General features: G+C 36.9%; 1 protein-coding gene across 2 annotated transcripts in view; it reads right to left on the reverse strand.

Moving 5' to 3' along the window:
• ECHDC1 (ethylmalonyl-CoA decarboxylase 1) overlaps window positions 1–27,164 on the reverse strand; it is a 72,735-nt gene that overhangs the window by 13,074 nt on the left and 32,497 nt on the right. The window contains exons 4-5 of one of the 2 annotated variants that reach the window (XM_044676942.1): window positions 25,706–25,758; window positions 23,608–23,688 (exon numbers count right to left, since the gene is read on the reverse strand). In XM_044676942.1, the coding sequence (XP_044532877.1) occupies window positions 23,608–23,688; window positions 25,706–25,758 (134 nt within the window). The remainder of the gene's footprint in view (window positions 1–23,607; window positions 23,689–25,705; window positions 25,759–27,164) is intronic. The other variant, XM_044676943.1, reaches the window with a different exon arrangement.

Genomic DNA, 27,164 nt, shown 5'->3' on the forward strand with positions numbered 1-27,164 from the left:
GTTAAAGAAGAGTCATAATTTTATTAAAATTCAGACACATATCAAGACAATAAGCTGATTTTTTTTGTTTTTGTGTTTCCTTTACCTAATTTATTATTTATTCCTGAAATTTCTGGCATATTATTTTTTAACTTGAAATTTAAGATAATAAACTTAAAGATTATATCAAATTTGTTTTATAATGATTTAGAATTTTCTCCAAAGAGAACAAAATCATGCATAAAAATTCAAGTATCAGAAAGACTGAGAAGGCTGTTTGTCACTTGTTTCCAGGCACTTATTATGTTACACAGTTGCTGCCACTGCTGTTTTCCAAATGTCTGATTGGGCTATGATTGACAACTACTTTTTTCTGTGTTTGGTCAAGTTTGCAGTAAACCAATTGTTAGCACTAAATAGTCAAAGTAATTTCTAAGGCTCCTGAATGGGATACCAGCCTCAAAAATCAGATTCTAATGAAAGCTTAAAATATCTATAATAGGTGGGCCTTTGCCTTTTTCCAGTAACTTGGTATTTGTAGAAACTGGCTAATGTTTGAAAAATGTATCTCATTGAAAGTTTAAAAAGTGAAGATACTGATTTCAAAACTACTAACTTACATTTCACTGATAATTTAGAATATGCAAATCATAAACTATACTTCTACCACAGACTATGTCATCAGTTACATGAAATTTTGAATATGCTAAAGTAGGTAGCATAAAAAAAAAAGGGGAAACAAATTATTGAAAATTAGCCCCAGTTTTCTGTTCTTTTCTGTCACTTGAATTTTTCCAGATGAAAAGGAATTCTGTTGCTTATGATGGACAATTTTGAGCAGTTAAGGGATGCTAATTTTCAATTTGTATTAATCATTTGAGCTTTAAAAAAGTATTTACATCAACTTCTCTTCCTAAAAACTATTTTTCTCATGAAGTAGTTACATGTAAAACTATCACTCAGCATAACCCAACTTAATAAGGTCTGATCTATCTAAATCTGATTAAGCTATCTAATTAGGTTATCATCAACTGGTGTTGATGTGTATCTGGGAAAATATAAATTGTCATAAGTCCCTGTTCTTTTTGGCTTAGAACATTAGTTATATTTCACAAAAAAATGAATTTATCTCACAACTCTGTCACTAATGGAACAGGATGGTAGAGAATAGATGAATGTGCCAATCAAGTAAGTGCTTTTCAGCATTAATTCAAGGCTATATTCCAAGGAAGACATCTTCTACTCTAAAAAAGGGGCCAGCACATATGTCTGAAAACAATGCCAAAATGCTTCAGATGAAAACCTTTCTGGTGTTCTTTTGCAGCAGATATCTCTTTATATAGAGTATACAGTATTGTAGATATGCACATAAATATATGAATAAGTTAAACATTTTAATGCTTTATTATATATGTACCAGGCGCCATGCTAAGCACTGGAAATACAATATAAGTAATAGAACCTCTGCCCTCAAAAAGCTTAAACTCTAACGGGGGAAGACTTGAACACATAAAGGGTGATTAAGGGGTACAAATGTGGCAGCATGGTTTGGAAATGGCCAGAAAGTGATGTGGAGGCCTGGTTTCATGCAAGATAAAGCTAAAAATCTCACTTCTCAGAACACATGGAATCCAAGGAACAGGCCAGGTCCTTGCGAGAGAGGAATGAGAAAGATGGCCAGAGTACACAGACAGCATGGTTTGGAAGTGGTCAGTAAGTTTGTATATATAAAACATACATACAAATATGTGTGTACATTTGAAAGCCAGCCTTAGAGACTAATCCAATATATCAGAGTTAGAGGACTAAGTGGAGCTTGACTATTTATAATTTATTTATAATATCCACAAAAAAAAAATAAAAATAATGACTTGTTGAGGATAAAAGAAGCAGAGGAAATCTTCAGAGAAATCAATAAGGCCTTATGAATTATTAAATCACCACAAACCTTAACAAGTTTATTCAGTTTAATATCTTTAATGAGAGACACATTGGCTTAGTAGATATAGGGAGAACCTTGGGGACAAGAAGAGCTAAGTTCAAGTCCTTCCTCTGACATCAGCTGGCCATGTTACCTGGATAAGGTATTTTATCACTTTATCACATATAGTCCCCAGGAAACTCTCTGAGGGTATAAATTGCAGAACAGTTTCCTTTTGAGGACTTCCCTAAATTATATTTTTTAAAAATCTTTCTATCTATCTATCTATCTATCTATCTATCTATCTATCTCACATTTTGGTGTGTATAAATGCCATACTTCACATTAACCATACCCACAACACATACTTATAAAACACAATTAATTATGCGGTCTGATATAGGACCTAATTGATAAGGTATTTTAAAGACAGAAAAAACTAGAGCAAAATTATTAGTTTCAATAGTAATTTTGTTGATTTTTGCACTCATAGTTTGTAGTCTTCTGGATCGTAACTAGAATGATAATCATAAAAATGTACAACAGTATGATATAGGTACAATGTCCTCTCCAAACAGGAGTATTTGAAGAACCTGCTACTAACGGGGAATCTATTTTTGAATTTTATACAGGACAACTTCCATGACAATGGTAAACACATCTCTCTATTTCAAACCTCAATGATAGCAATACAAAGTTGGGCTCATACTTTAGGATGTTTTTACGAACAATTTGGATGACTATGTTAAAGACATGCTGCCACACCATAATTATATCTATAGATGACACAAAACTTGGCAGAAAAAAAGGAATATGATAAATGACAAAATCATGTTCCCAGAATACTTTTAGTAGGTTGGAATACTAGGTAAAAATCAAGATGATGAAAGTGCATAGGTATTCATTCAATAAACATATATTAAGCACCAGGAGGTGTTTTAATATTCAATGCACTATTCCAGGAATGGGAAGTAAAAATATAATACCACTATATATATTTTATAATGTTTTATAATTTTAGAAATCACATACATTGCTTCATAAGACCAAAATCTCTTAAAGATATGTAGGACATAATATTATTGTCTTCATTTACAGAGAAAGAAATTGAAGTCTAATAAGGTTAATGACACTCTAGGTTTGAACCTAAGCTAAGTCTTCTAACATCTAATTTAACCAGCTTCTTTTTATTTCTTTTTTTATACTTTATATGCTTTACTTTCTTTTTAGACTATGCTCTTTCAGATTAATGTAAAGTACTGCAGTTAGGAGGAAAAACAAGAGACTATAGAACTCTGTTGGTGAACCTATGGTATGTGTGCCAGGGGGGCTGCTCCTCTCCCCTTCTCCATGCACACTTGAGGACATTTCTCACATGACCCACCCCTCTGCCCAGCAGCACAATGGGAGCGCTTCCTCCCTCTTATCTGGGGTAAGGGGGCGGCTCACATGCTGCATAAGTGTGGTTTGGGCACTTGGTCTCTAAAAGGTTCACCATCACTGCTATAGAACACCTGTTATAGAATTGAAAACTAAAACTAAAAATTTTATTTAGCTTACTATAATTCTAGACTCCCTGTTAAAATGATACACTCTTTCAGGGTAGCTCTATCTGATTTAATTAAATTAGACTTCTTTCCAAGAAGCTCTGCTTTAAGCCACCTGCCTCTTACCTCTTCTCTACAGAGCCTTCGGACATAGGTCACTTGGGTACTTACCTCAGTAAACATTTTGGGTACTTTTCCAGTGCTCTAGAAGCCCTACCCTGGGCCAGACCCACCTCAAACTACCAGCTCCTGATTCTTGTCTAGAATTCTGGGCATTCTCAAAGAACACAAGATCACCACCTGCTAAAAGATTGGGCCTACAAGGAAAGGACTTCACTGTCTAATCACCCTAATTACCTCAACAGACTTCCCTCCAATCACCAATCCTCTGCCTCAACTTACTGTGTAATAGTGCATACATCCTCCCCCATTCTCCCCAACCTAGTGATTTTGAATTCCTGGATGTCATACAAAATCTATCTACCAGTACTAATTTCTTACTCTCATTTTCCAAGTGTCCCACTCCAAATCTATGTGATCTTTTCACTATACTCTCTGGAACAATTGCTCCATAATGTTAATATTAAAAATGATAAAGGCTGCTATAATAATATAAATTAGTAATTTAATTAAAGCCATGCTGATAGATAATTAGACCACGCGCTTGTAAGCATTCAAAACTGCCGCCTCCATTACTGTCTCCTGTTTCCTGTCTCGAGTCTGCTGGCCAAGAGAGAGAGCCTCCCTCCTAACCCAGGAGATTATAAACTCCTCTCTGTGTCGACATAGGCCTCCCCATGCCCAAAGATCCGGAAACGGAAACCCGTTGGACCACGGGAAATGTAGTTTGATACATTTCCCAAATTTCACTTTTACAATAATGAACAAACTTGCGTTCATATTAAACCTTTTATTTCCTAGTTATATTGCATCTTTAGCCACCCTTTTTGTACCCCTTGTACTTTTGCTCATAACTCCAAATTCATTGTGGAGAGTGAGCTAGATTACTCCTTGCTCCTCATTGACACTAGACTTGCTACGACCAGTCAATAACCTTGTCTCCTTTGAGACTCTTTCAATTCAAACTTAACACCCATTCAAGAGTCTGGAGGCTGTTATCCAGCTGTTATTCTCCTTCTTTCTTTAATGAGTTAAGTGCCTGGCTTTTAGTATTTCTCCACCCCAACTCCTGCCCTCAGACTAAGGAACCTGAACATATATACTGATGCTCTCTCAATCTAATTTCTCAATTCCTCAACCTACTCAGTTCCAATGACCTACACATCCATTCCACCTCAGCTATACAAAGAAATGCTCATACCCTTGAAACTACCAGCATTCACAAGTAGTCTTCCTCCATGTTCAGGAACTCTGAAATTTCTTTATCTGATCTTTTATCATTCTATCTTTTCCTTTGTCTTGCAACCCCTAACTTTGCTCTTTGTCCTCACCATTACTTCTAATTCCTTGCTGCCTCAGTTCTGAGTTTTTTCCTTAGCTCACCCCTGCCCTAGCTATACTCTCCTCATTTCCCTATCTTAACTCCTTAAGAGTTCAGCTACATACTACTCTGTACACTTAAGTCCCTTAACCCCCTGAGAAACAGAGAGAGGAGGAAGAGAGGGAAGAAGAGAGGGGATAGGTGAGAAGGGAATGACGGGGTCAATCTAATGGAAAAGGCAAAAGAGGATGGCATCAAGGGTACAGATTAAGGAGTTGGCCTTGATGAGAAGACTACTTCTTCATCAGAGCCAAAAGAAAAGGAGGAAATGGTGAGGGGATAAAGTTAAGGAGCTCTTAGACAAGGAAGAGATGTCAGATGAGGAAGAAGTGGGGACAAGCAAATAGACTTGATTTTTTTAGTAAAGTATGAGGTAAAGAGCTCAGCTGAGAGAGTAAGGCAATAGAATAGTGTTGGGGATCTGAGAACAGGTTTGGACAGACTGTAGGAAAAGGGAAAAATAATTAACAAAACGTGAAAGGCTTGCCTTGCTGCATGCAGTAAGAGCCTAGTTGAGATCAGGTAACAAGTGTGTAATGGAACAGCACAACTGTGGGCCTCCTTCTAATTCCATTCAATAACATTAAAGTAGGAGAGAAGGAGGTAGATGGGAGAGGGCAATCAACAATTGGGATTTGGCAAGGTGTGAGTGAGTGATAGGAAGAAGAAAAGAGGGGATCGAGTAGCAACCCTTTACTAAGGGATTGATTCAAGGAAGGCAAGATAATGTAGTCAGATGATGGTCTGGCAAAATAGTGGGGATAGGAAGTAATATGTGGAGAGATTGTATGTACATCATAAAGATGAATGAGTTTGTACTGGTGAATTAACACTCCTTAGGTAGTTTTTTGACCAGTTAAAAATTTACTATGCTATTATCTAGTTCATAAATCTTCTTAAGTGGTCCATAAAAATACTAATATGACTTTTGTCAAATGTCTTCATGAAATTCTGATTTACTATATCTTTAGCATTACCCTGAATTATCATGTAGTATTCCTGACAAGGAAATGAGGTTAGTATTTTTCTTATAAAATATGCTAGCTTGTAATAAGCCTTTGCTTTCCTTTCCAAATGCTCCCAAACCATCTGTTATTCATGATACTATTTGGAATGTTTCTACAACTCAATATTAAGCTACTCTGGCTCTGGGTTTTCAGAATCCATATTATTTCCCACCTTGAAATGCCATACCCTGACCTGTGAGCTGCACTTTTCCTCATGCTATTTCTAAAATGGTAGCAGATAAAACTTTCTATCTTCATTCTACTAGCTAATCTTTTAACATCAAAATCAGTTGTTATATTCCATTTGTGGGAACATGGCAAAATTCAACAGGTCTTTTTTACTGAAAGACCTTCATCACCTTTCTGCCTTTGTTAATCTTCAGCTTAACTCTTCCACCTTACCACATACCCAGAACTGCAGCTTTAATACCCTTCATTAGGTAATAACATTCATACAATAAAGTTACTAAAGAGGCTTCATATTTAAAGTATGAATATGATATAAACTTCAAACACAAACAAAATTATATTAAGTACTTTATGTACTGAAACATTTGTCTTGAATCAATTTACCTAAAAACTTAATGGTGGAACTACTGTGGAAAAACAGTAACTTGTAATTATGACTATTTTAAAAAGAAATATTATAAAGGATATCTTAAATTATTAAAGTATCTGAAGGATCATAAAACACTGCTACTCATATATCAGTCTACATGTTTTAATTCCTTACAAAACTGTAAATGTGCCCTCAAAAATTGAGAGTCCATCACAAATTGGTGACTACACTCAAGCATTAGATTTAGAAATTAACTCATAATTTAAGACTCCAGACTACAACCTGACTATAGTGAAGATCTATCCTACAAGTTCAGTCCAAGGACTATTTTTATCTGTTCCATTTCCTATGTTTTCCGCACTTCAGTTCATTCCCTCATCAACAGGAAAGTTTGCTAGAAGTGGGGCTTTTATTTAACCTTAACACCCTAGCCCAGTTATCTTGGGAAAGGGTGACATAGGTAAGTGTGATGACTCCCAGAGAAGTATAATCCCCAACCCCTTTTCAGAGATGGAAAGAAGGGAATTTTTATCTTTTCAGCCAAGGAAAATGGCATTTCTTGACTATTATGAATTGACCTTGAAGACACAGTCTTTGCAGATGCACAAGTCTGAGTAGCCTTTTTCTTTTAGGGTTGCCCTTTACTAGGCAGGACCACAAATTGAGGAGGGAAGTACCTTATTAGAGAACTTTATGTGGTTCAAGGCTTAGAACCTTGTAATCAGTGAGTACACGAAAGAAAGAAATAGGACATGGCAACTTTGATACCAACAGCAAGGCAGGATAATGATCCATTAATTGATTGTATTAATGAGTTGCATCTTTGGGAAGCTACTGGGAAACAGTGCTGATCCAGAGTTTCAAGAAGGATTTAAGTGCTATCATATGCATCTACTAACTCAGCATGTGGGAACATAGTATTTATCTGGGTCTAAAAATACAACTAAATGGCTGACTAGAGAAATGGAATAGGGTTTAGACCTTTGCCAAAAAGGCCAGAAGTCAGTCAGGGAAAAAATGAGAAAACCTAGAGCAAATGTAACTGACACCCAGCCAAAGGCCTCAGTCACACAGTCTGCTGGACAACAGAGCATGGCAAAGATGTAGAAATCATTCGCTTGGCTTGGCATTTCAGGTAAAACTTACATAGGCTGTTAAATAAATAAATAAATATCAGTAGGTATAAGTTTTAACAGTGGAAAACATCAGTATAAAGACAAGAAAATAAATCTGGCTGAGTACGAGGTGGGGATTCTTAGTTGGGATAAGGAGAAGAGAAGAGGAGGTCCACCGGTAACCAGAAATTGGAAGAGAAACTTGGGAAGTGGAGGACAGACAGAAGAACCACCTTGCCATATTTACCCACTCAGGAGAAATGTTTTGAAGCCTCAAGTGGGGGCCAACTAGAACAAGTAAAGCTCTGAAAGAAAGGCATCAGGGAAGAGTATCTTGGTAAGTAAACATTAATGCACTGAGAATATAAAAGCATCATCTTTTGAAGAGCTCAGCTGCTAGCATTTATATAGCACTTTAGGGTTTATAAACTGTTTTACATAGAGTTTGATCCTCACAACAACCCTGAGAGGTAAATTCTATTATGGTAACCAATTTTACTAAAAGAGGCATAGAGAGATTAAATGATTTGTCCAGTCACATACCTAGTAAGTGTCTCGGGTAGGATTTGAACGGAGTGGGGTCTTCCTGACTCCAAGTCCAGTGCTCTATGCACTGAGCTACCTAGCCACATGCAGTTCATGACCTAGTCCATGCCATGCATGGTATTTGTTTCTGTTCTCCCATTTCTTCAATGTAACACATTTACTAGCTCCCACCTTGTCTCAGTCTGGAACTAGGGAAACCTCTAGAAGAGACAGAACCAGATGATATTTGCACAGCAGTTTGGGTAGACATGTATTAAAATGTCAGCAAGCAGGTGACTGGGATGTTATGGAAAGTAAAAACACTACCATTCATCATGCAGGAAATCCTCTCCCTAACACTCACTGCTAGGGAAGAAGCTCAGGGGTTGGCCAGAGAAGGCTATGAGTAGCCCCAGATATGAAGTGCTGAGAAACAGAGAGATGGCTGATGTGTGGCACAGAGATGGACACGGCAGTCTGGTCTTGGTTTGGAGAGAGCAGAATGCTGACAAAGAGCGAGTGGGATGGCATAGGGCAAGGCACGGGGCATGACTAGTCATGAAAAGATCCAGCGAGTACAGTGAAGGAGAGGCTGGGAGGGACAGCAGTACTAATGTGAGACGGAGCATGTGTCATGGATCTCCTTTCTGTTTCAACATCTTATCATTAGGGGTGGTGTCCAAGATATATTTGCTTCTGTTTTTTGTTTTGCTTTTGCATTCATTGAAATTTGTAATTTTGGTTGTTCTTAAAGTTTATTCCGGTGCAAAAACAAGTAATGATGATAGTTATAAGAGCAGTCCAATCTAATATTACTCATGTCAGGGGAGTTTGCTTCTGGTTCCTTTCCACAAACACAGGTGGAGTCTGGTAGAAGAGGAAGCACCAGTCATTCTCACAGAGGCACACTGTCTGTATAATTTTTTTTTCAAACCCTTACCTTCCGTCTTGGAGTCAGTACTGTGTATTGGCTCCAAGGCAGAAGAGTGGTAAGGGTAGGCAATGGGGGTCAAGTGACTTGCCCAGGGTCACACAGCTGGGAAGTGTCTGAGGCCAGATTTGAACCTATGACCTCCCGTATCTAGGCCTGGCTCTCAATCCACTGAGCCACCCAGTTGCCCCCTGTCTGTATAATTTTAACAGGTGAATGATGCTATCCTGATAATGCAAAAGGGTCATGTAGGTATACAGAGATAGTGAAGCTACTGGGAAGAGAGTTAGGAATTAATCTGTTTTCACAAGTATTGGCCAGACTGGTGACAATGACATCCATCTGGTACTATGTGAAGGGCTGTGATAAGTGCCAGCAAACTGCAGCCCCAGCAAAAGCCTCTGCCAGTATCCTTACAACTAATTGTAAATAAGAGGAGATTTAATGATAGATTTACCACCTTCTTTTGGTAAACTACTAGCCAAACTAGTATAATTTTTTTATTCAAGTTTTTTTTTTTTTTAAGACTGGGCTTAATAGGCTGTACATTATGCTTCAAATGACAGAAAAAGTAAGACCCACATTATTGACTACCTGGCTAGATACAACAAAGCTCAGTATAAAAAGTTTCTGTGCATATTAGAGAGGCTAAATGAAAATAAGGTCTTCAAGAGTGAGGCACAATTAAAACAGTCTGTAGAAATGTTTACACATAGCCTAGTGGTAAAGCATGAAAAGACCTTTAACTTGTAGAGGGGTGTACCTACACCTCCCAAAAGGCACATTCAAACTGTGCTGTGGCCTAACATTAGACTCTGTTAGAAAATTTGGGAGATCCTGGTATGTTTATATGAATATATATATTCATGCTTTACCATCACACTCTGGTATCTGTAAACTGGAGTCACTTTATGTACTAAATCTTGTGGCAATCTGGCTGATTCTTCTTTTTTCTCCTCCTCTTCCCATTGTCTAGCCACCCCCTTAAGCTTTTGGGCTTTCTGAGTTTCAGTTATAGTCACTTGTTCCTAAAATTCCAGATAGATCCTTTGGAGTTGTTTGGTTTGCTCGTTTTCTTTTCTGGAGGAACAAAAGGCTTCAGATGCATGACAGCTTTTGGATTAGCTTAGAAGCAATCTGCTTCAGCTAGGCTTTGGATTGCTGCATCCAGCTGAGCTTCATAGGCAGCTCTTTACTCTGTCATTGGGTGATTTTTTACCTTCATTTCTGGCAGGCTGATATTGTCAAGGTGAGTCAGGGAATGTGATTTGACCTTTGGCAATTCTTCAGTAACTCTTTTGTTTTCTTTGTAATTTCTACTCTTTGTCCCAGGAATCAAAAGGCTCATTTCCATGGTTCCCTTTTGGGATCTGGGGTTTTAAAGGCACACCATAGTGTGGTATGGGGCAAGTTCTGATTTCTGCTGGCTCTTCTTCATTTTCTCCAGTAAATACTTCAACTTTCTTCTTTAAATCAGGAAAGAGAATTTTTAGTAAAGGTAAAAAGCTTCTTCTCTGGAATACTTGCAGAATCTTCTGACATCCTAGTAGGACAAGGTCTAGAATAAAACTCAAAATGATGTGTTTAAAAAAAATTTTCAGTTACACGTAGAAACAATTTTTGTCAATTGTTTTCTGATATTTTAGAAATCAGATTTTTCAAATGAGGGGGTGTCCATCAATTGGGGAATGGCTCAATAAACTGTGGTATATATTGGGGATGGAATATTATTGTGCTGAAAGTAATAATGAACTGGAGGAATTCCATATGAACTGGAAAGACCTCCAGAAACTGATGTAGAGCGAAAGGAGCAGAACCAGAACTTTGGACACAGAGACAGATACATTGTGGCACAATCAAATGCAATAGACTTTTCTACCAGCAGCAATGCAGTGACCAAGAACAATCCAGAGGGGCTTATGAGAGAAAGAACCATGGGGAACAGAAACACAGAAGAAAAACACATGATTGATTATGTAGTTCAATATGGATATGATTAGTGTTTTTAGGTTTAAAGATCACTCTACTTCAAATATGAATAACATGGAAATAGGTTTTGAACAATGATACATATATAACCCAGTGGAACTGCTTGTCAGCTCCACAAGGGGAGAGGAAAGGGGGGGGGGACAGTGACTATGAATCATATAACCATAGAAAAATATTCTTAAAAAAATCAAATTTTTTTCTCTCACCCTCCATGGCAGTGAATAGTGTGACATAGGTTATACCTGTACTTTCATTAATACATATTTCCATATTGCTCATGTAGTGATAGATACATATCACTCATGAAAAAGAAATCTCATGAAGGAAATATAGTGGAAGATGGCATGCTTTGATCTGCACTAAGACTTCAACAATTTCTTTTTTGAATGTGGATACATGAGTCCCCAAAGTGATGTTCTGATGACCATTTTACCTCATGCTCCTGTATTCTTTTCTTCAGTCTCTAAGTCAGAGCCAATTGCTCAGTTAGGTGGTTTTGCAAGAGAAAGTTTCTTGAACAAGATGGATATACCCTCAAAGATTCTACAATCAAGTTCTGATGCTTTGAATTTGTATTGCATTTTCTTGAACTTCTCTGCTTGAAATTCAGTTGTGCTCTTGCAGTACTTGAGTATAGTTCGATTTTAAACATAGGTGTCTGTGGATTTGTTAACTTAGGCATCAAAGGTTTGAAGTTTAACAAACTTTTGCTATCCTTCTTGCTCATCAAGTGAAATCTATTTAGGATTCATTTATGGAAAACTTCTATTTGCCATACAAGAAGGACAGAAGTAGAGAAGTAGAGGCTGTTTCTTCAGAAGACCTTTACTTTCATGGAACAAACTGAAAGGTTTGGCAGGGGGTAGGACCCATGCCCACGTAGGCTGGATATGGAAGGTACTTCAAAAGTTTGCCTCTTTGGCTGCTGGTTGATCCTAACATCTGTGTAGAAGTGAAATTCGCTGTTTTTTCCAGAGATTATCATCTTCTGACTAGAGTAATTTTCTGGGGTGCTTCTCCAACTCTTTTGTTTCTTAGTATCTTCAGAACCTTCCCCCTTGTAGATGTTGTAGTAGAGTCAACAGATCTGTTTGTGGAATTTTCCAGAGAAGGCTCAATCTTCTGAGTAGTTTTTTTGCAGTCAATGACTTGCATTAATTTTTGTCCTCAATGGCTTTCATTTTCTTGAAGGGAGACATTTCATTATGGCTGCTTTCATTTTGGCCTGCTGTTCTGATTTCTTTAGAAAAGATGGCTTCAGTGTCATCCTTTGAAGACTGGGAGGGGAGAGGGAATCCAGAAAAGGAGCATTTTTTTTGGACAGTTTTCTGAGAGTCTGGTGACTCATAAGCATTTGATGGAGTTAGTTCTTGATAGATGCTCTATTTCTTCTGTTTCAACTCAAGTGTTGCTAACTAATCTCAGAGACAAAAGTTCTTGGGGAATATGAGCCCTTCTCAGATATCTTCCTATGGGAGCCCTCTGGCGCTTCATCATCTTCAGAAGGCTTATTCTTCAAATTAGCCTCATCACACCAGAAATTCACATATAGATATCTTCATTATTCCAAAAATGTGAAATTGATAAAGCAGTTGGGAGCAACGAAGGAATAAGAGGCTCTGCTTGGTGATGATGTCTCTGCCACTTCTTTACTCAAGAACAAATCACCCTAACCAGTACAATCACTCTCTATCACCATGTCTGTTTGCCCATGGACTATGGCTGAAAGTCTAAATAACTGAATCTGAAAGACTGGCATGTGCTTTTTTCCAACAGTCATCCTAGAAGAAGAAAGGAGAGTTTGGGATGGGTAGAAACTATTCTTCTAGTTTGGCAATGAGGGGGCACATACCAATGAGAACGAATCAGAAGCCCAAGGTAAGTGAATAGGGGGCAAAAATCTCCATTCTATTCAGCATTAAGAATCATAAATCTAAATCATCCAGTTGTAGCCAATATGAGTAATTTTTTATAAATGTATTACCTGATCATGTGTTTGAAGCTGCCTATGTCTACTCCAACTATTGCAGCTCAAGCCTAAAACTGGGCCAGCGTAAGGGTTAAAAATAAGTCCTTACAATGAAGCACTCAAGAAACAAACACTATAATTAAAATCTACTTTACTAAATTGTAAATTAAAAATTAATTTAGAAGGATACAAAGTTCAAATAAAATACTACTCAGTTTTCCTTCCAGAATTAGCACAACAGACAATCAATTAGAGCAGGGAGGCAGGAAGAATACAAGTGAAAATGACACTAAGTACCCTTAGGCTGGCCTTTTATACTTCGGATGAAATCAAAATAGGCTCCCAGCCCTACTCCATTAGAACAGGTGTTGCTCCTACCAGATCTCTTCATCCAGGTCAGCATTTTCAGAAATAATTAAATAAATGGACTTCTACCACAGAAAGTGTTGGAAATGGAAACTAATAAATTTGGCTATATCCAGAGAAGATAGGTCAGGATATTAAGGGGACTTCACGCATAGAGTGGTGGAAAAATGTCTGAGACTTGGAGTTATTAAGACCTGGGTTTGAATCTTAGTTAATCACTTAATAGCTAAATGACTATAAATAAGTTACTTAACTTTTTTGAGCCTGTGTTCTTATCCATGCAAACAAACATAATGAAACCTATGGAAGCTCAAAGAATTGCTATGTGTTATATGAAATATGTAAAAAATCATTTTGCAATGATTTACACACTACAAATCTATTTGGGGGGAAGGGAGTACATTTTACATTGAAATCCTTCAGTGGCCTCTAGAAGAAAATAGGAATTCAATTATCCATTATAACATCATACTACTCTGTGAGTTAATCACAACAACACAGAAAAGGTTGGCCAAGAAATAAAGAGTCTGTGCTGCAATATCACACATTGGTAGCATCAGCCAAAGCAGTTTTTCATGGCAATATCTATACACAACAATATGAAATACTCAAATGATCTTTGTCCCAAGTAACATGATAGTTATAACCCGAGTTTCTGCTTTGTACATATGGTACATCAACAATCTTGGTTCAATCAGGCAAATCCAATAACAGAACGAGTGATTCCCATGTTGGAACTAAGAAACCAGGTCTGCCTACCACAAATGTGCCAATAGGCACAAAAGACTTAAAGTCTCTTAATAAGGGTTGCTTGGAATCCTATATTAGCCATCAGCAGTTTAATCCTAAAATGTATGAAATTTCTATGGCCTAAAAATTTATTAAATATTCCATATCTTTCCTTAAACTTGCAAATCTTTCAGAATTCCTTCAACAATGTCAGTAAAAAACCCCTCGTTCACATTAGGTTATAGGGAGAATATAAAAAAGGGGAGATCCTAGATTTTAAACCACTACTAAGACATTAGTATTACCAAATAGCATGATCTATAAGTGGAATATATATTTATCCCTGAACTATTAAGCAACAACTGACTAATTACTATTAAAGTGTTTTCACCAAAAATACCTGAAAAATTCCAGTAGATTAGTGGCCAAAGGATATAAATAGGCAATTTTCAAAGGAATAAATCCAAGGTACCAATAGTCACTAATAATAAAAAAAAATGCAAATCAGAACAACTCTAATGTCCCATGCCACATCCATCAGATTAGCAAACATGGCAAAAAAAGGAAAATGACAGTTGTTGGGAGGACCTGCAAACTAAATTAATCAATGGAGCTTGTACAACAAATGGTACGACTATTCCATAAAATAATTTAATGAATTAATACAATTATTCTATAAAATACCTTAGAATATACATCCACTAAAGTGAGCAGATTCTCTGGCCCAGTGATACCACTACTAGATCTAGAAGGGAAAAGATCCATATTAATATTTATAGCATACTCTGTTGTAGCAAAGAACTGGAAACTAAAAAAGGTGTCCATCGATCCAGGAAATGCTGAGCAAATTACCAAGTGCAAATGTATTGGCAGCTAGGTAGTATAGAGGAAAGACTATTGGACCTGGACTCAGAAAGACTTAAAAGTTCAAAACCTGCCTTTAGACACTTACTTAGTTGTGTGACTGAGCAAATCACTTAACATCTCACATCTCCAGTTTCCTCATCTTTAAAAGAGCTAAAAGAAAATAGTAATAGCACTTTTCTCACAGGATTGTTGTGAGGCTCAAATGAATTAACATATGTAAAGTACTGTGTAAACCTTAAAGCAATGCCACCTATTATTATTACATAATGTAATATTATTATACATATGGAAAAATAAGGGAAAATTCAGAGAAACTTGGGAAGAATTTTATAAACAAGTGTAAAAGTGAAATTTGGGAAATGTATCAAACTACATTTCCCGTGGTCCAACGGGTTTCCGTTTCCGGTTTTTGGGCTTGGGAAGGCTTACGTCTTGACGCAGGGAAGGGTTTAAATCTCCTGGGTTAGGAGGAAGTGTTTCTTTGCGAGTAGGCACTTCCAGGAGACAGGAAACAAAATGGAGGCGGCAGTTTTGAATGCTTACAAGCGCGTGGTCTGATAACTTTATCTATAAACATGGCTTTAATTAAAATACTAATTTATATATTTACACAAGCCTTTATCATTTTTCATATTTATAATTTGGCGAACCAGAAGGTCGAAATTCGAACTCTCAATCTTCCAGATAGCCTAACGATAGCCATGCCTGCTTTTTGGCCGTCTGGCTCAGCTCTTTTGAACACTTTTTTAAAAAAGGAAAGTGACTTTCCTTGCCATGCTTTTGCTAAAAGCAAGAGCACGTTTTTGCCTCCAGTGGGACTCAGCCGGCCAGTCCAGCCCAACCACCTTGGGAGGGAGGTCAGGCCAGCCGATTCGGGCCTTTGGCTTTAAACTAAAATGCCGGAGTCCAGCTAGTGTGTCTCTGCCGCTGATCTCCATTCCTACCGCTTCCTGACTACAGGCCCGCCAGCGTTCCAGTCCCAGTGCTGCCGCTTCCACTTCAACCCCGAGTTCCAGAACCTGAGATTTCCGGGAAGGAACCCAGTCCTGACTTGCCGAGACCTCCAGAGACTGCTTCAGCTCTGCCGCAAACCATTTGGGTAGTATATTCCCCTTTTTCCCTATTTCTAGCCTTCCACGTGTTTCTCTAAAGACCTAATTTAGCCACCCACACAAGCTCTACATGTGGGATTTTCTACAATGACCCGACACCACGTGGACCTAGCGTTTACCCTTAATTGGCCGAATGGCCTATTCAGACTTGCTTGTGATTAAAAACTGAACTCAGGGGAAGAACTTTGAACTTGGGGGGAAAAAAAAAAACCCTTAAACTCAGCAGAACTCAATCAAAAGAACCTTAAATTGGAACCAGGGGTGAACTTTTAAAACCTCGGAACTGAATGAGCTTTATTTCTGTTTTAAAAAGACTGTATCTTACTGTATTTTGTTAATTACTTTTGTAAATTAATCTTGCTTATTTCGTTGATTTTCCTGTTGCGCTGAATCATTTTAAGTTAATGAAGTTTGTGACTGCTAGATTAATTCTGTGATGATATTATTGTAATTCCCAAATAATGAAAAAAATCTATTAGAACTGGTAAGAGGTTTTGACCAGCTTGTTGATCTGATACTACTGGATTTATAGAAGCACATGTCTTTTAAAATTTATTCTGTCTTGGTAATTGCAAAGAACCTTGAAAGTTTTCCATGCTTTAAATATTACCTTGTAATTTTACAAGAGATATTTTTTACCTTTTACTTTAAATCCTTAAGAATTGTTGTCTTAAAAGATAAAGCTCTTATATATTTTATTATAAGAGATATTATTTTCCTTAAATGGGTAGACGCATTCCTATCCAGGATTTTTTTAAATACAGAGAGTCAAGGAGCTCCTGTATATTCTTTGCTATGGAAGCAATAACAGCATTTGCCAAGGGTTACAGATTGTAACAAGTATATGATTTTAAACATCATTATTTATTGTTTTAAAATGTGCTATTGGAAATAATGGTACTCTATTTGAATGTGCATTGTGAAACTGCTATTTTGTAAAACCCACTTTCTCCAACAGAAAGTCTCATTTTTGGGTAACATAACCCTTCTAATTCTAAGCTATATATATATTTTTGATTTTTAAAACATTTTTTAATGAGAGAAATTGATTTTCCCCTTTTATCATCTTGTACTGGAAGTATATATATAATCATTATTTATCTTTTTTCTGATTCTACAGCAAATACCTGAGCCTATAGGACTGTGATTAAATGCCTCTCTGATTCCAGAAGGGAATATAAAAGCCGTTAATAGTGCTAAAGAAAGCACATGGTCAGAGACTTGACTGACTAAGATCTGCAAAATAGCAGTTCTATGCCAATACTTTAGGGCGTGGAAATTGGGGTTTGAGTCCTGGAGTCCCAGTCTTTTCTAAAACTTTAGAGGACGTGGGTCCCCTCGACTTAGATTCCTAGAAAGCACCTAAGATTGGTTATTTATTTGGCTCACTTCCCTAAAAAGCTGATGATAAGTCAGATCAGAGAGAGACATTTTCCTTAAGTCCTGGCCCTGGATGGGTAATTGCACACTGCTGAATTCACTTTAATTAGGCCTTCATTCAAAGGTCTAAGTTTATTTTCTCTAGATTTTTGCACATTTTACATTTACAAGTTAATGTTTTCTTCTTTTTTCTTGAATTTTATTCTTTTTATTTTGCCAATTGACTTCATATAACCCCCAGGACTCAGCCACTCATCTTTAGCTGACCTGAGGTATTTTTTTTTTAGAAAAAAGGTGTGTTTAAGATTTACCTCACGGGGATATCTGTTAAGTTTTTAAAATTCGATAATGTAAAAATATATGTATATTTAACTCTTTTAGGAGTAATTTCACGGGGAATTATATAAAATCTTAGAAGAAAATGTATGTTTTGTAATCTATAATGTAAAGTTTAAATTCTTTTGAGAATAATTTCAGGATAAGGATCTTGCCATTTCCCCAGAATCCAGACGACGAACTTGTTTTGGTGAAGACACCATGAAGATGTCTGAAAAGCCTTCACTGTACCATGAAGACCAAACTTTGAACTTTGGGGTGCAGTTGATTGAACTATGGGGAGTTGAAATTGAGTTGTATGTATTGTTTTAAATTGTACATTGTTGTGCTAGTGGGGGACAGCCCCCCAAATTGGTTTTTGTCAATGAGGCTAATTTTAACCATTTGTTCATCTATTTCTTTTATCCCCAAAATTCCTGAAAAATTTAGAAGTTGTTTATTTTTACAGGTCCAGCGAAGAAAAAAGGACTAACCTTTTTTTTTGCCGGACCTCACGGGGAATTGTAAAAGTGAAATTTGGGAAATGTATCAAACTACATTTCCCGTGGTCCAACGGGTTTCCGTTTCCGGTTTTTGGGCTTGGGAAGGCTTACGTCTTGACGCAGGGAAGGGTTTAAATCTCCTGGGTTAGGAGGAAGTGTCTCTTTGCGAGTAGGCGCTTCCAGGAGACAGGAAACAAAATGGAGGCAGCAGTTTTGAATGCTTAAAAGCCCGTGGTCTGATAACTTTATCTATAAACATGGCTTTAATTAAAATACTAATTTATATATTTACACAAGCCTTTATCATTTTTCATATTTATACAAGGAGAAGTAGGACAATTATGTATACAAAGACCACAATATTATAATGGAAATCAACTTTGAAAGACTATTGCAGCAGTCCAAAGCAGTCAAGACTCTAGGAAGCTAATGATGAAAACTGCCTCCCACTTGATGGAAAGGTGATGCACAGAATGAGATGTATGTTTTCATTACAATACATATTGATTTTTCTTGGCCACTTTTGTTACAAGACAGTGCTATTATTATTATTGTTTCATTATTATTTGTGAGATGGTAATGTGAAGAAAAGAAAAGTGTCAATGAAACATTTAAAAAACACATGGAAGAGAATATTACTAAGTTCAAAAGGGGACAAAGACAAGTAGGATAATTATGGCATTATCATGTTAAATTTAATAGGAATGGGGATGGGACCTATGATTTTACTGGCATAAAGTACTAACAGGTACCAACTTACTCCATACTTACTTCTCCATAACTTAACCTTAAAGAGGTTCCTAGGGCACTAAGATGTTAATGAATTTGTCCAGGATCAGACAGGCAGTATGTATCAGAGACTAAAATTAAATTTAGGTCTTCCTGTTTTTGAGGACAGTTTTTATCCACCATGTCACACTATCACCCTTCTATGTATTCTGCGATTTGTATATGGAAAGTTTATGTTTGTTAATGATTTTCCAATTCATAATGTTTTTTAAAAAGAAGGCATAGAAAGGTTATGGATTCCTTTCCTATTTGAAAAGATAGGAAAGGGTACTAAAATGGGAAGGGCATTAACTATAGGTCCAAGTAAACAATACAAACACTATACACAAAAGATAGGCTTTGGAGATACTTCCCATACCTAGAATATGGGGAAGAGGAGGTATTTAAACAAGATTCATGCTACATTTAATATTGGTATGCAATTGTCAAACCTGTGGGGTTCATGCCTCAATGTGTGGGAGGAGGCTTTAAGAGCTAGCTAAATAAGGCTTTGAAATGCCTGCTACACCTCAGTAATGGTAGTATAGGATTCCACCCTCGCCCCTTTTCCCTCCAGGTTGTACTGGTTGACCCTGGCTGCTGAACCTCTAGAGCAGGGGTCAGCAACCTTTTTGGCCGTGAGAGCCATAAACGCTACATTTTTTAAAATGTAATTTCGTGAGAGCTGTACAGTGCTCACAGTGTGCGCTCCTGTAACAGCGCCTGGAAAAAAATCGACTCTGGCTCCTGCAGAAAGAGCCATACGTTGCCAACCCCTGCTCTAGAGAATGGAATAAGGAGCTCTTGTGGCACATCTGTATTCTACTGAGTATGAGCATGTCAATCCCTGTGCTGCTCTTGTCAGTACAGAGAATACATGAGATTGATGAACAGTGATGACATGTCCTGCAGATTTGGTCTATTAGGCAGCTGTTAGTTTGCAACTAAGCTCCTTCCTCCATCCCCTAGGCAAGACTGCCAGGCAGTGAGTACGTACTTTATGTGATAAGCAGCACTTAATTCCATATAATCCCTTCTGATTAAAAGGGGTAAGGAGGACTTAGATCCTTACATAAAGAAAGTCCATCTAAAAAAGAAATGCTATATTTTAAAAAAATGTATAATATCCTCTTTTGCAATGGGCATGTGATTTAAGTTCAGAATAATGTATGTAATATACTGTAATGATTTTGTGAATTCTGAATATGCATAAAGCTAACATGCTAAAAACCACTGATAAAATGAAGGTTTTAGGCTAGAAGATAGGCCTTTGGCAAAAATAACATAACATTTTGAAAATGTATAATACTTTCCTGTCCCTGCCCCTATATACCCCTTCCCATATTTTATACTATTTTCATTTGTCATTCTGGGAGATAATAGAGCAATTACGGTTTACAGAGTGTCTTCTCTTAACAATTCTGTGCACTAGATAATGCAAGTATTATTATCCCAATTTTATAGATAAAGAAAATGAAACCCAATGATTTGACCATAGTTACAATTAAAATAAACAGTTACAATTAAAAATATTGGTGTCGGAAAACTGAGGTACAACAAGATTACATACTTGGGAAAGATTCTTGCCTCAATAGTTGAAAGAAGTTCTTTTCTCTTGATCTGAACTATTATGTTTACCTCTCTATAATTTCCATGAATTGGTTCTGCTTCCCTAAAATCTTTGGGTCCATAATAACATGGGTATAAAGTATGACATATTCAGTGTGACTCTAGCACAGTCAGAATTTGATGGTTTTCAATGCCAAGGATGAGATTATGATTAGGTAGACCCAGAAAGGGGAATAACTGTTATGTGGATGGTCCTGTCATCATGGAGAAAGTAAATTTCCCCTTTAGGCCAGGCCCAAATGAATTTTACTGGATAGTCACTGGTTTGATGGCTGGCTTGTAAATAATATGATCAAAGCCAGTTTGCCATTCATTGAGTTTTCTTAGGCAATATGAGCCTAAATGAAGACTCCTCCAACAGAATAAGTTCTGGGCCCTTCCTAGGAATAAGCAGGGACACAGCTGGTATTTGGGACCAATGATATAAGGCCCAGTGGCTGACACTCAACCCCCACCCCAAGATAGGATACTGGCTAATTTCCAAACTAGTTGCTTATAAATTATATTAGGCAAGGTCATGCTACTTCTAATACTGGCAAAGATTATTTAAGCCTATCTAGGACTGAGTGTACAGGATGTCTATTTCCAAACCATGCCCTAAGTCAAAAGATAAAGTGATCATAGTCCAAAATGCCACCAAACCCTTCTGAATCTTTGATCCAGAAGTCTCAATTCTGGGAGACACTAGCCACAGACACAGAGAAGCTTAAAAAGGTGTGGGGATAGACTGTTCTTGTAGAATGGTGTTACCTATCTGGGAAGAAAATTAATGAAGAATCCCTCAGTTTAAGGCAGTTAGCCTGTGAGACAGTTGCTAGGCTGACATAGCAGGAATAGTCACCACTGTGACCTAGGCAGGCCTTCTAGAGCCCCTGAACTCTAAGAAGCAAAAGAGGCACACAAGCCAGATTAAGACTAGGAGGTGAGACACAAAGCTGTTGGTTCTTCTCTGCCTTTATGGCTGTTTATGGCATCTTGGCAAGAATAGCGGATTTGAGTTTTGACACTAGCTCTGTGACAGTGAGCAAGTCAAGTAACTTCTCAATCTTCCATATCTGTAAAACTAGGATAATAATACTTATACTGTCTATCTTATCGGGTTATTTTAGGGGAAATGTTTTTGTAAATTATAAAGTATCATCTATATATGTGAGCTAACTCTATCATTCTTCTTTGAGTTCCTATGCCTAAGTCTATAAAATTGTGTTCTCTTCTGGGAAACAGTAAGCTCATCAGTTGCTCAAAGTAAGTGGGTAGGCAGCTGAAACAAGATTTTAGTTTCAAGAAACTATTTATTTCCAGAATACCTAGGATCAATCTACAGTATAGGCGGAAAAGTACTATAAGCTGCCACTGGAGGGCAATTGATAGACAGGGACAGGAGCAACACAGTGAATTCAAGGACAAGGATTGGCTGTCAAGATGATGATACCGTGGAAAGCCCTAAGAAATTCAGGTAATGACCCGTTTTTCAATAAGAAGGAAACATTTTGAAAGAGAAATTAATGAAGTATAGGATCAAAGGCAGAAGTAAACACATAAGGCAATTTTAAAATCAAAGGTAGGGGTAAGAAGAGCTTGAGTATTAATGTCTATTATCAAGATTCAAATAGTTGGTATACCAGAGTCTGAGCACAGGGGAATGAAAAGCAAAAAATTATTTGGAAAACTGTTGTCAAGGACTAAACTCGCTCTACTGGAAGAGTACTGGTTATGCAGAGTTGTGATTTAAAAGGTCCTTCATTAGGGGAGCAGCATGAGTTTCATAGGAATTTAGGCGTGTATCTCATGGATTCCATACAAATGTTACAACAAGGCTCCAAGAAATGTATTTAAACAGCTGTGACTAAGACATTAAGGCATCTGAGTAAAGAACATCATACCTAGTGTTAAGGCATCGGGCTTGTGTATGTTTTGGGGCAAATATATTCAGATCATTTAAAATTCAGCATTATCAAATGTCAATTTCAAAAATTTTTTAAACATAAAAGAGAACTTTGTAGTTTAATGTTGTTTATCCCAATGAAATGTCTTTAATATAATACCACATGCCTTAAAAACAATTTTATTGATATATTTTTTTACATTCCATCCCCTATCATGAAGAATAAAAGGGGGAAAAAAAAAGAAATAAAAAGTTCTGCAAAACTAACAGATACATCGATGAAATCTGATGATAAATAATGATACCAGAGGTGTCAAGTAGTTACTACTGAACCAGATTAAAATGTAATTGTGAAATATTTAACAGCATATATAAAAATATATCAGAATACAGATATTGTTAATATGTGGTATTCTAAATCATTATGTGGTCTTTAGGTATCTCTGAGTACAATTTAGTGGCCTCATTTTCATTTGAGTTTAATCTGTTCAATATCTGTAGTCTCCCATCTTTGAAAAGGGCACATTCTTACCCAACTTCTCTGTTCTCCCAAAAAAGATCCTTAAAGTCCTTTACCACAGCACTGCAAAAATTTAGGAATCACAGCACATGTCACTCTTGCTAGTGAGATGGCTGTTTCTGCCCATTTTAATCTTATTTTACTTTTTCTTAAGTAACTGTTTCTTAAGTAACTGGTGTGAAATATGCTAAACCTGGAGTTGAATTTTCACATCTTTATTTATCACCCTTTCCCAAAGGGCTACTTGAATTTTTGCCAAGATGGATATGAATTTACACAAATAATAATTTTTCAATGGCACTTAAATAATAAAAGTAACCAATTAAGGAATATGATTAGTAAAATATATAAATGTATTCTTCAAATGATATCTGACAAAACAAAATTGTTCCCTGAAACATAACTATGCTTAGTAACATAAAAGACACTGCCAATCATCTCAGAATATGGATGCATATCTGTGTAAGAAATAATACAATTTTTATTGTACCTGAAATCACATGCTGTGGTAAATTCTGCTCCTCCACCCATTGCTCTTCCTTGAACCAAAGCAACACTTATTAAAGGCAGCCTACATATTAAAGAAAAACAACAGAGTATTATTAAGTGTTTTATACTTCTGAATATCAATTCACAAGTCCTGCAACGATATATGAAAATATTCAATGAAAGAGCTAAATTATTATAATATGTTATAATCAGAAACAACCTCCAAAAAAAGACAATGAAACCTTGGGCTTTCATTTTGAATGGCAGTGGCCATGGAAAAGGGGGAAAAGGGAGAAAATACAACTTATAATTCATACTAAAATTACTATAATCACTGTCCCAAAATGCCTCCGTGATTGAGCATATGGAGCAACTTTTATGCTTACTTCCAGAGACATTTGAGTCCTGAAATAGCAAACTGGAAGAAGGCACACAAGGAACTGAGAAAGAAAAATTCATTGTACAAATAGACAATAATTCTTTTACAAAATGCTCATCTTTTATCAAGTACCACAGCCCAACACTAATCATTCAATTCAGAACTCAAGTGAATAGAACTTTCAATACATGGGATTTAAAATCCACCTCAAATGTCCAAAGCACTGGATGTGAACAAAAATTAGGACTTAGTTTCAGCTGTCCCTGAGACTTCAGTCATCCAGGAAAAAAAATTACATATGGGTATGAAGGAGTCCCATTATTCCTGTCCACATTCTATAATCTTAAAGAGAGTCAAAAAAAAAAAAAAAATCAACCAGCATTCAAGAACCTGAATAGAACTGTGTAAGTGTGAGCTCCATATATCTGTTTTGTTGTGAAAGCCCTTAACAAATATATTACTACTACTCATGACAGTGGCTCATGGGCTAATGTCAGGTGACAGCTATGGTCTTGAAATAAAACAAGCCATTTAATTATCTACCAAAAAAAGTATAAGTTGTTTAAATTGCAGTAGAAAAATGTTTTGAAAATAGTTTATCATATATAGTGTTTAAAACCTATCAAAAATATATAGAAAATCCCCAAATAATAGACTAATAGGGGAAAGAGATAATAAAAAATAATTTTTAACCAAAAAGAAAAAAAATAACAAAAAGAAGTCTTTTACACATTTTTCTCAGGAAAAGTCAAAAGTGGGAGGTGGAGGTGACAGCTCTGAGGAAAAAGCAAAATATGAAGATATAACTATTCTATGTAGAAAGATTTAGGTACTAAAGCTATCAAGTATATATCTAGCAAATTAAATGGGTTTGATAAATATAGATAATAAGCATGATGAATTTCCATAATCTTGTTTCATTACACTCAGGAGAGAGAAAAGAATAATGAGCTCAGGCAGAGTTTGCATCCCAAAATGTACAGTGCCAGGCTACTTGCCTCTTCATACTTGCCTCCTCACTGATGCAAGTCCTACCCAAGGCTGTGCTCAATCATGTGTCTTCTCTTTGCAAAGCATTCTCACACCACCATATCACGCTCTCCTTCCTCCTCATAGCCACTCACTTACACAACTAATGGTCCAGTTCTGGAACTGCCTTGTGGCATCTCCTGTGTAAATACTGCTTTATCTTTACTTAGCTTATCCCCTCTCATATCCCTACTCTACAAAGTGTTTGAGGTTCAAAGTAAATATGCCTTATACAACATTCCTCAAATCTTAGCAAAGTCCCAGCACACAACAGGTGCTCAAACATTTGCTGGCATATGGACTATCTGCTCGCACATTACCCATATCAATGACAGTCAAGTCCACCAAAAGAGAATAGTACATTGCTAGCATTATTATTTTCAATGATAAATTCATTTTTTTTTAAACTTTATTTTTTTTTTATTTTTTATTTTAAATCCTTAACTTCTGTGTATTGACTTATAGGTGGAAGAGTGGTAAGGGTAGGCAATGGGGGTCAAGTGACTTGCCCAGGGTCACACAGCTGGGAAGTATCTGAGGCCGGATTTGAACCTAGGACCTCCCATCTCTAGGCCTGGCTCTCAATCCACTGAGCTACCCAGCTGCCCAATAAATTCATTTTTAATTAAGGCTAGCAGAGGAGTTTCAGAGAGTTATTCTGGCAAACCCAGAACAAAGGAAAAGATACTACCTCATAAATCTTGTTAAGGTGTTTTGCATAAACATGCACAATTCCACTCCATCCTACAAATAAAAAAAAAATCAGAAATCATATACAACTGTTGTGATTACAGTACAGAGGAAAAATTGCTTTTCTGAATTTAATAATGACCAAGTTGTAGAGCTCAAAAGTGAACTTCCCTTTCCTTCATTTTGCAAACTTTGTGAAGCTCACATAAGAAATTGCGTTCCCCAAATAATAATCAATTATTCTGAGTTACATAAAAATAGCCTTTTCTTAATCATCCAATCAACAAGCATTTCTCAAGTATTTAGTATGTACAAGACATTGTAAAAAGAAGTGGAGATACAAAGACAAAAGCAAAATATTCCCTGACCTAAAGACTTTAGGTTTTAAGAGGGGAGACAACAAAGGAAAGAAAAAGCCTATCAAGTGCCAAACACTGTGCCAAGCATATTATTAACATCTCATTTAATCTTCACAACAAGCCTGAGAGGCAAGTGCTATTATCCTCCCCATTTTATAGTTGAGGAACCTAACGTGGACAAAGGTCAAGTGACTTTTCCAGGGTCACACAGCTAGTATCTAAAGCTAGATTTGAACTCAGATCCTCCTGACCTTAGACCCAGAGGTCTACCCACTGTTCAGCCTAACTGCAAAGACAAATATAGGTCTACACAGAACACATACGAATGAATACCAGGTAACCCTGAAGGGAAGTCACTTGCAGCTGGCAGTAACAGAAAAAGCCTCATGTGTTTGGTGAAACTGAGCTGAGTAATGAAGAAAACAGGAGATTCAAAGAGATAGAAATGGGGCAGAAGTACATTCACATCTTGAATGCCAAGCCAAGCAAACAAATGGCGATGGGACATCACAGTTGTGTGTGAAGAACAACAATAAGTTCAGCATTCCTGCATTACAGTGTGTAGAGGTTGAAATGAGGAATTTTTTTTTTTACTTGATCTATATATATATTTACAACAGCATTAACTGTATTTTGCTCCTGTGCAAGTCTCCCTCACTCTTTTTTTTTTTTAACATTTATTAATATTCATTTTTAACATGGTTACCTGATTCATGCTCCTCCTTTCCCCTTCACCCCACCCCCACCCCCGCACTTCCCCCTCCATGGCCGATGCGCATTTCCACTAGTTTTGTCATGTGTCCTTGAACAAGCCCAATTTCCCAATTGTTGGTAGTTGCATTGGTGTGGTAGTTTCGAGTCTACACCCTCAGTCATGTCCACCCTGACCCATGCGTTCAAGCAGTTGTTTTTCTTATATGTTTCCTCTTCTGCAGTCCTTCCTCTGAATGTGGGCAGCATCTTTACCATAAGTCCCTCAGAATTGTCCTGGGTCATTGCATTGCTGCTGGTACAGAGGTCCATTACATTCAATTTTACCACAGTATATCAGTCTCTGTGTACAGAGTTCTTCTGGCTCTGCTCCTTTCGCTCTGCATCAGT

This window comes from Gracilinanus agilis, chromosome 4 (genome assembly GCF_016433145.1).
Source record: "Gracilinanus agilis isolate LMUSP501 chromosome 4, AgileGrace, whole genome shotgun sequence".
In the NCBI taxonomy this organism is placed as follows: domain Eukaryota; kingdom Metazoa; phylum Chordata; class Mammalia; order Didelphimorphia; family Didelphidae; genus Gracilinanus; species Gracilinanus agilis.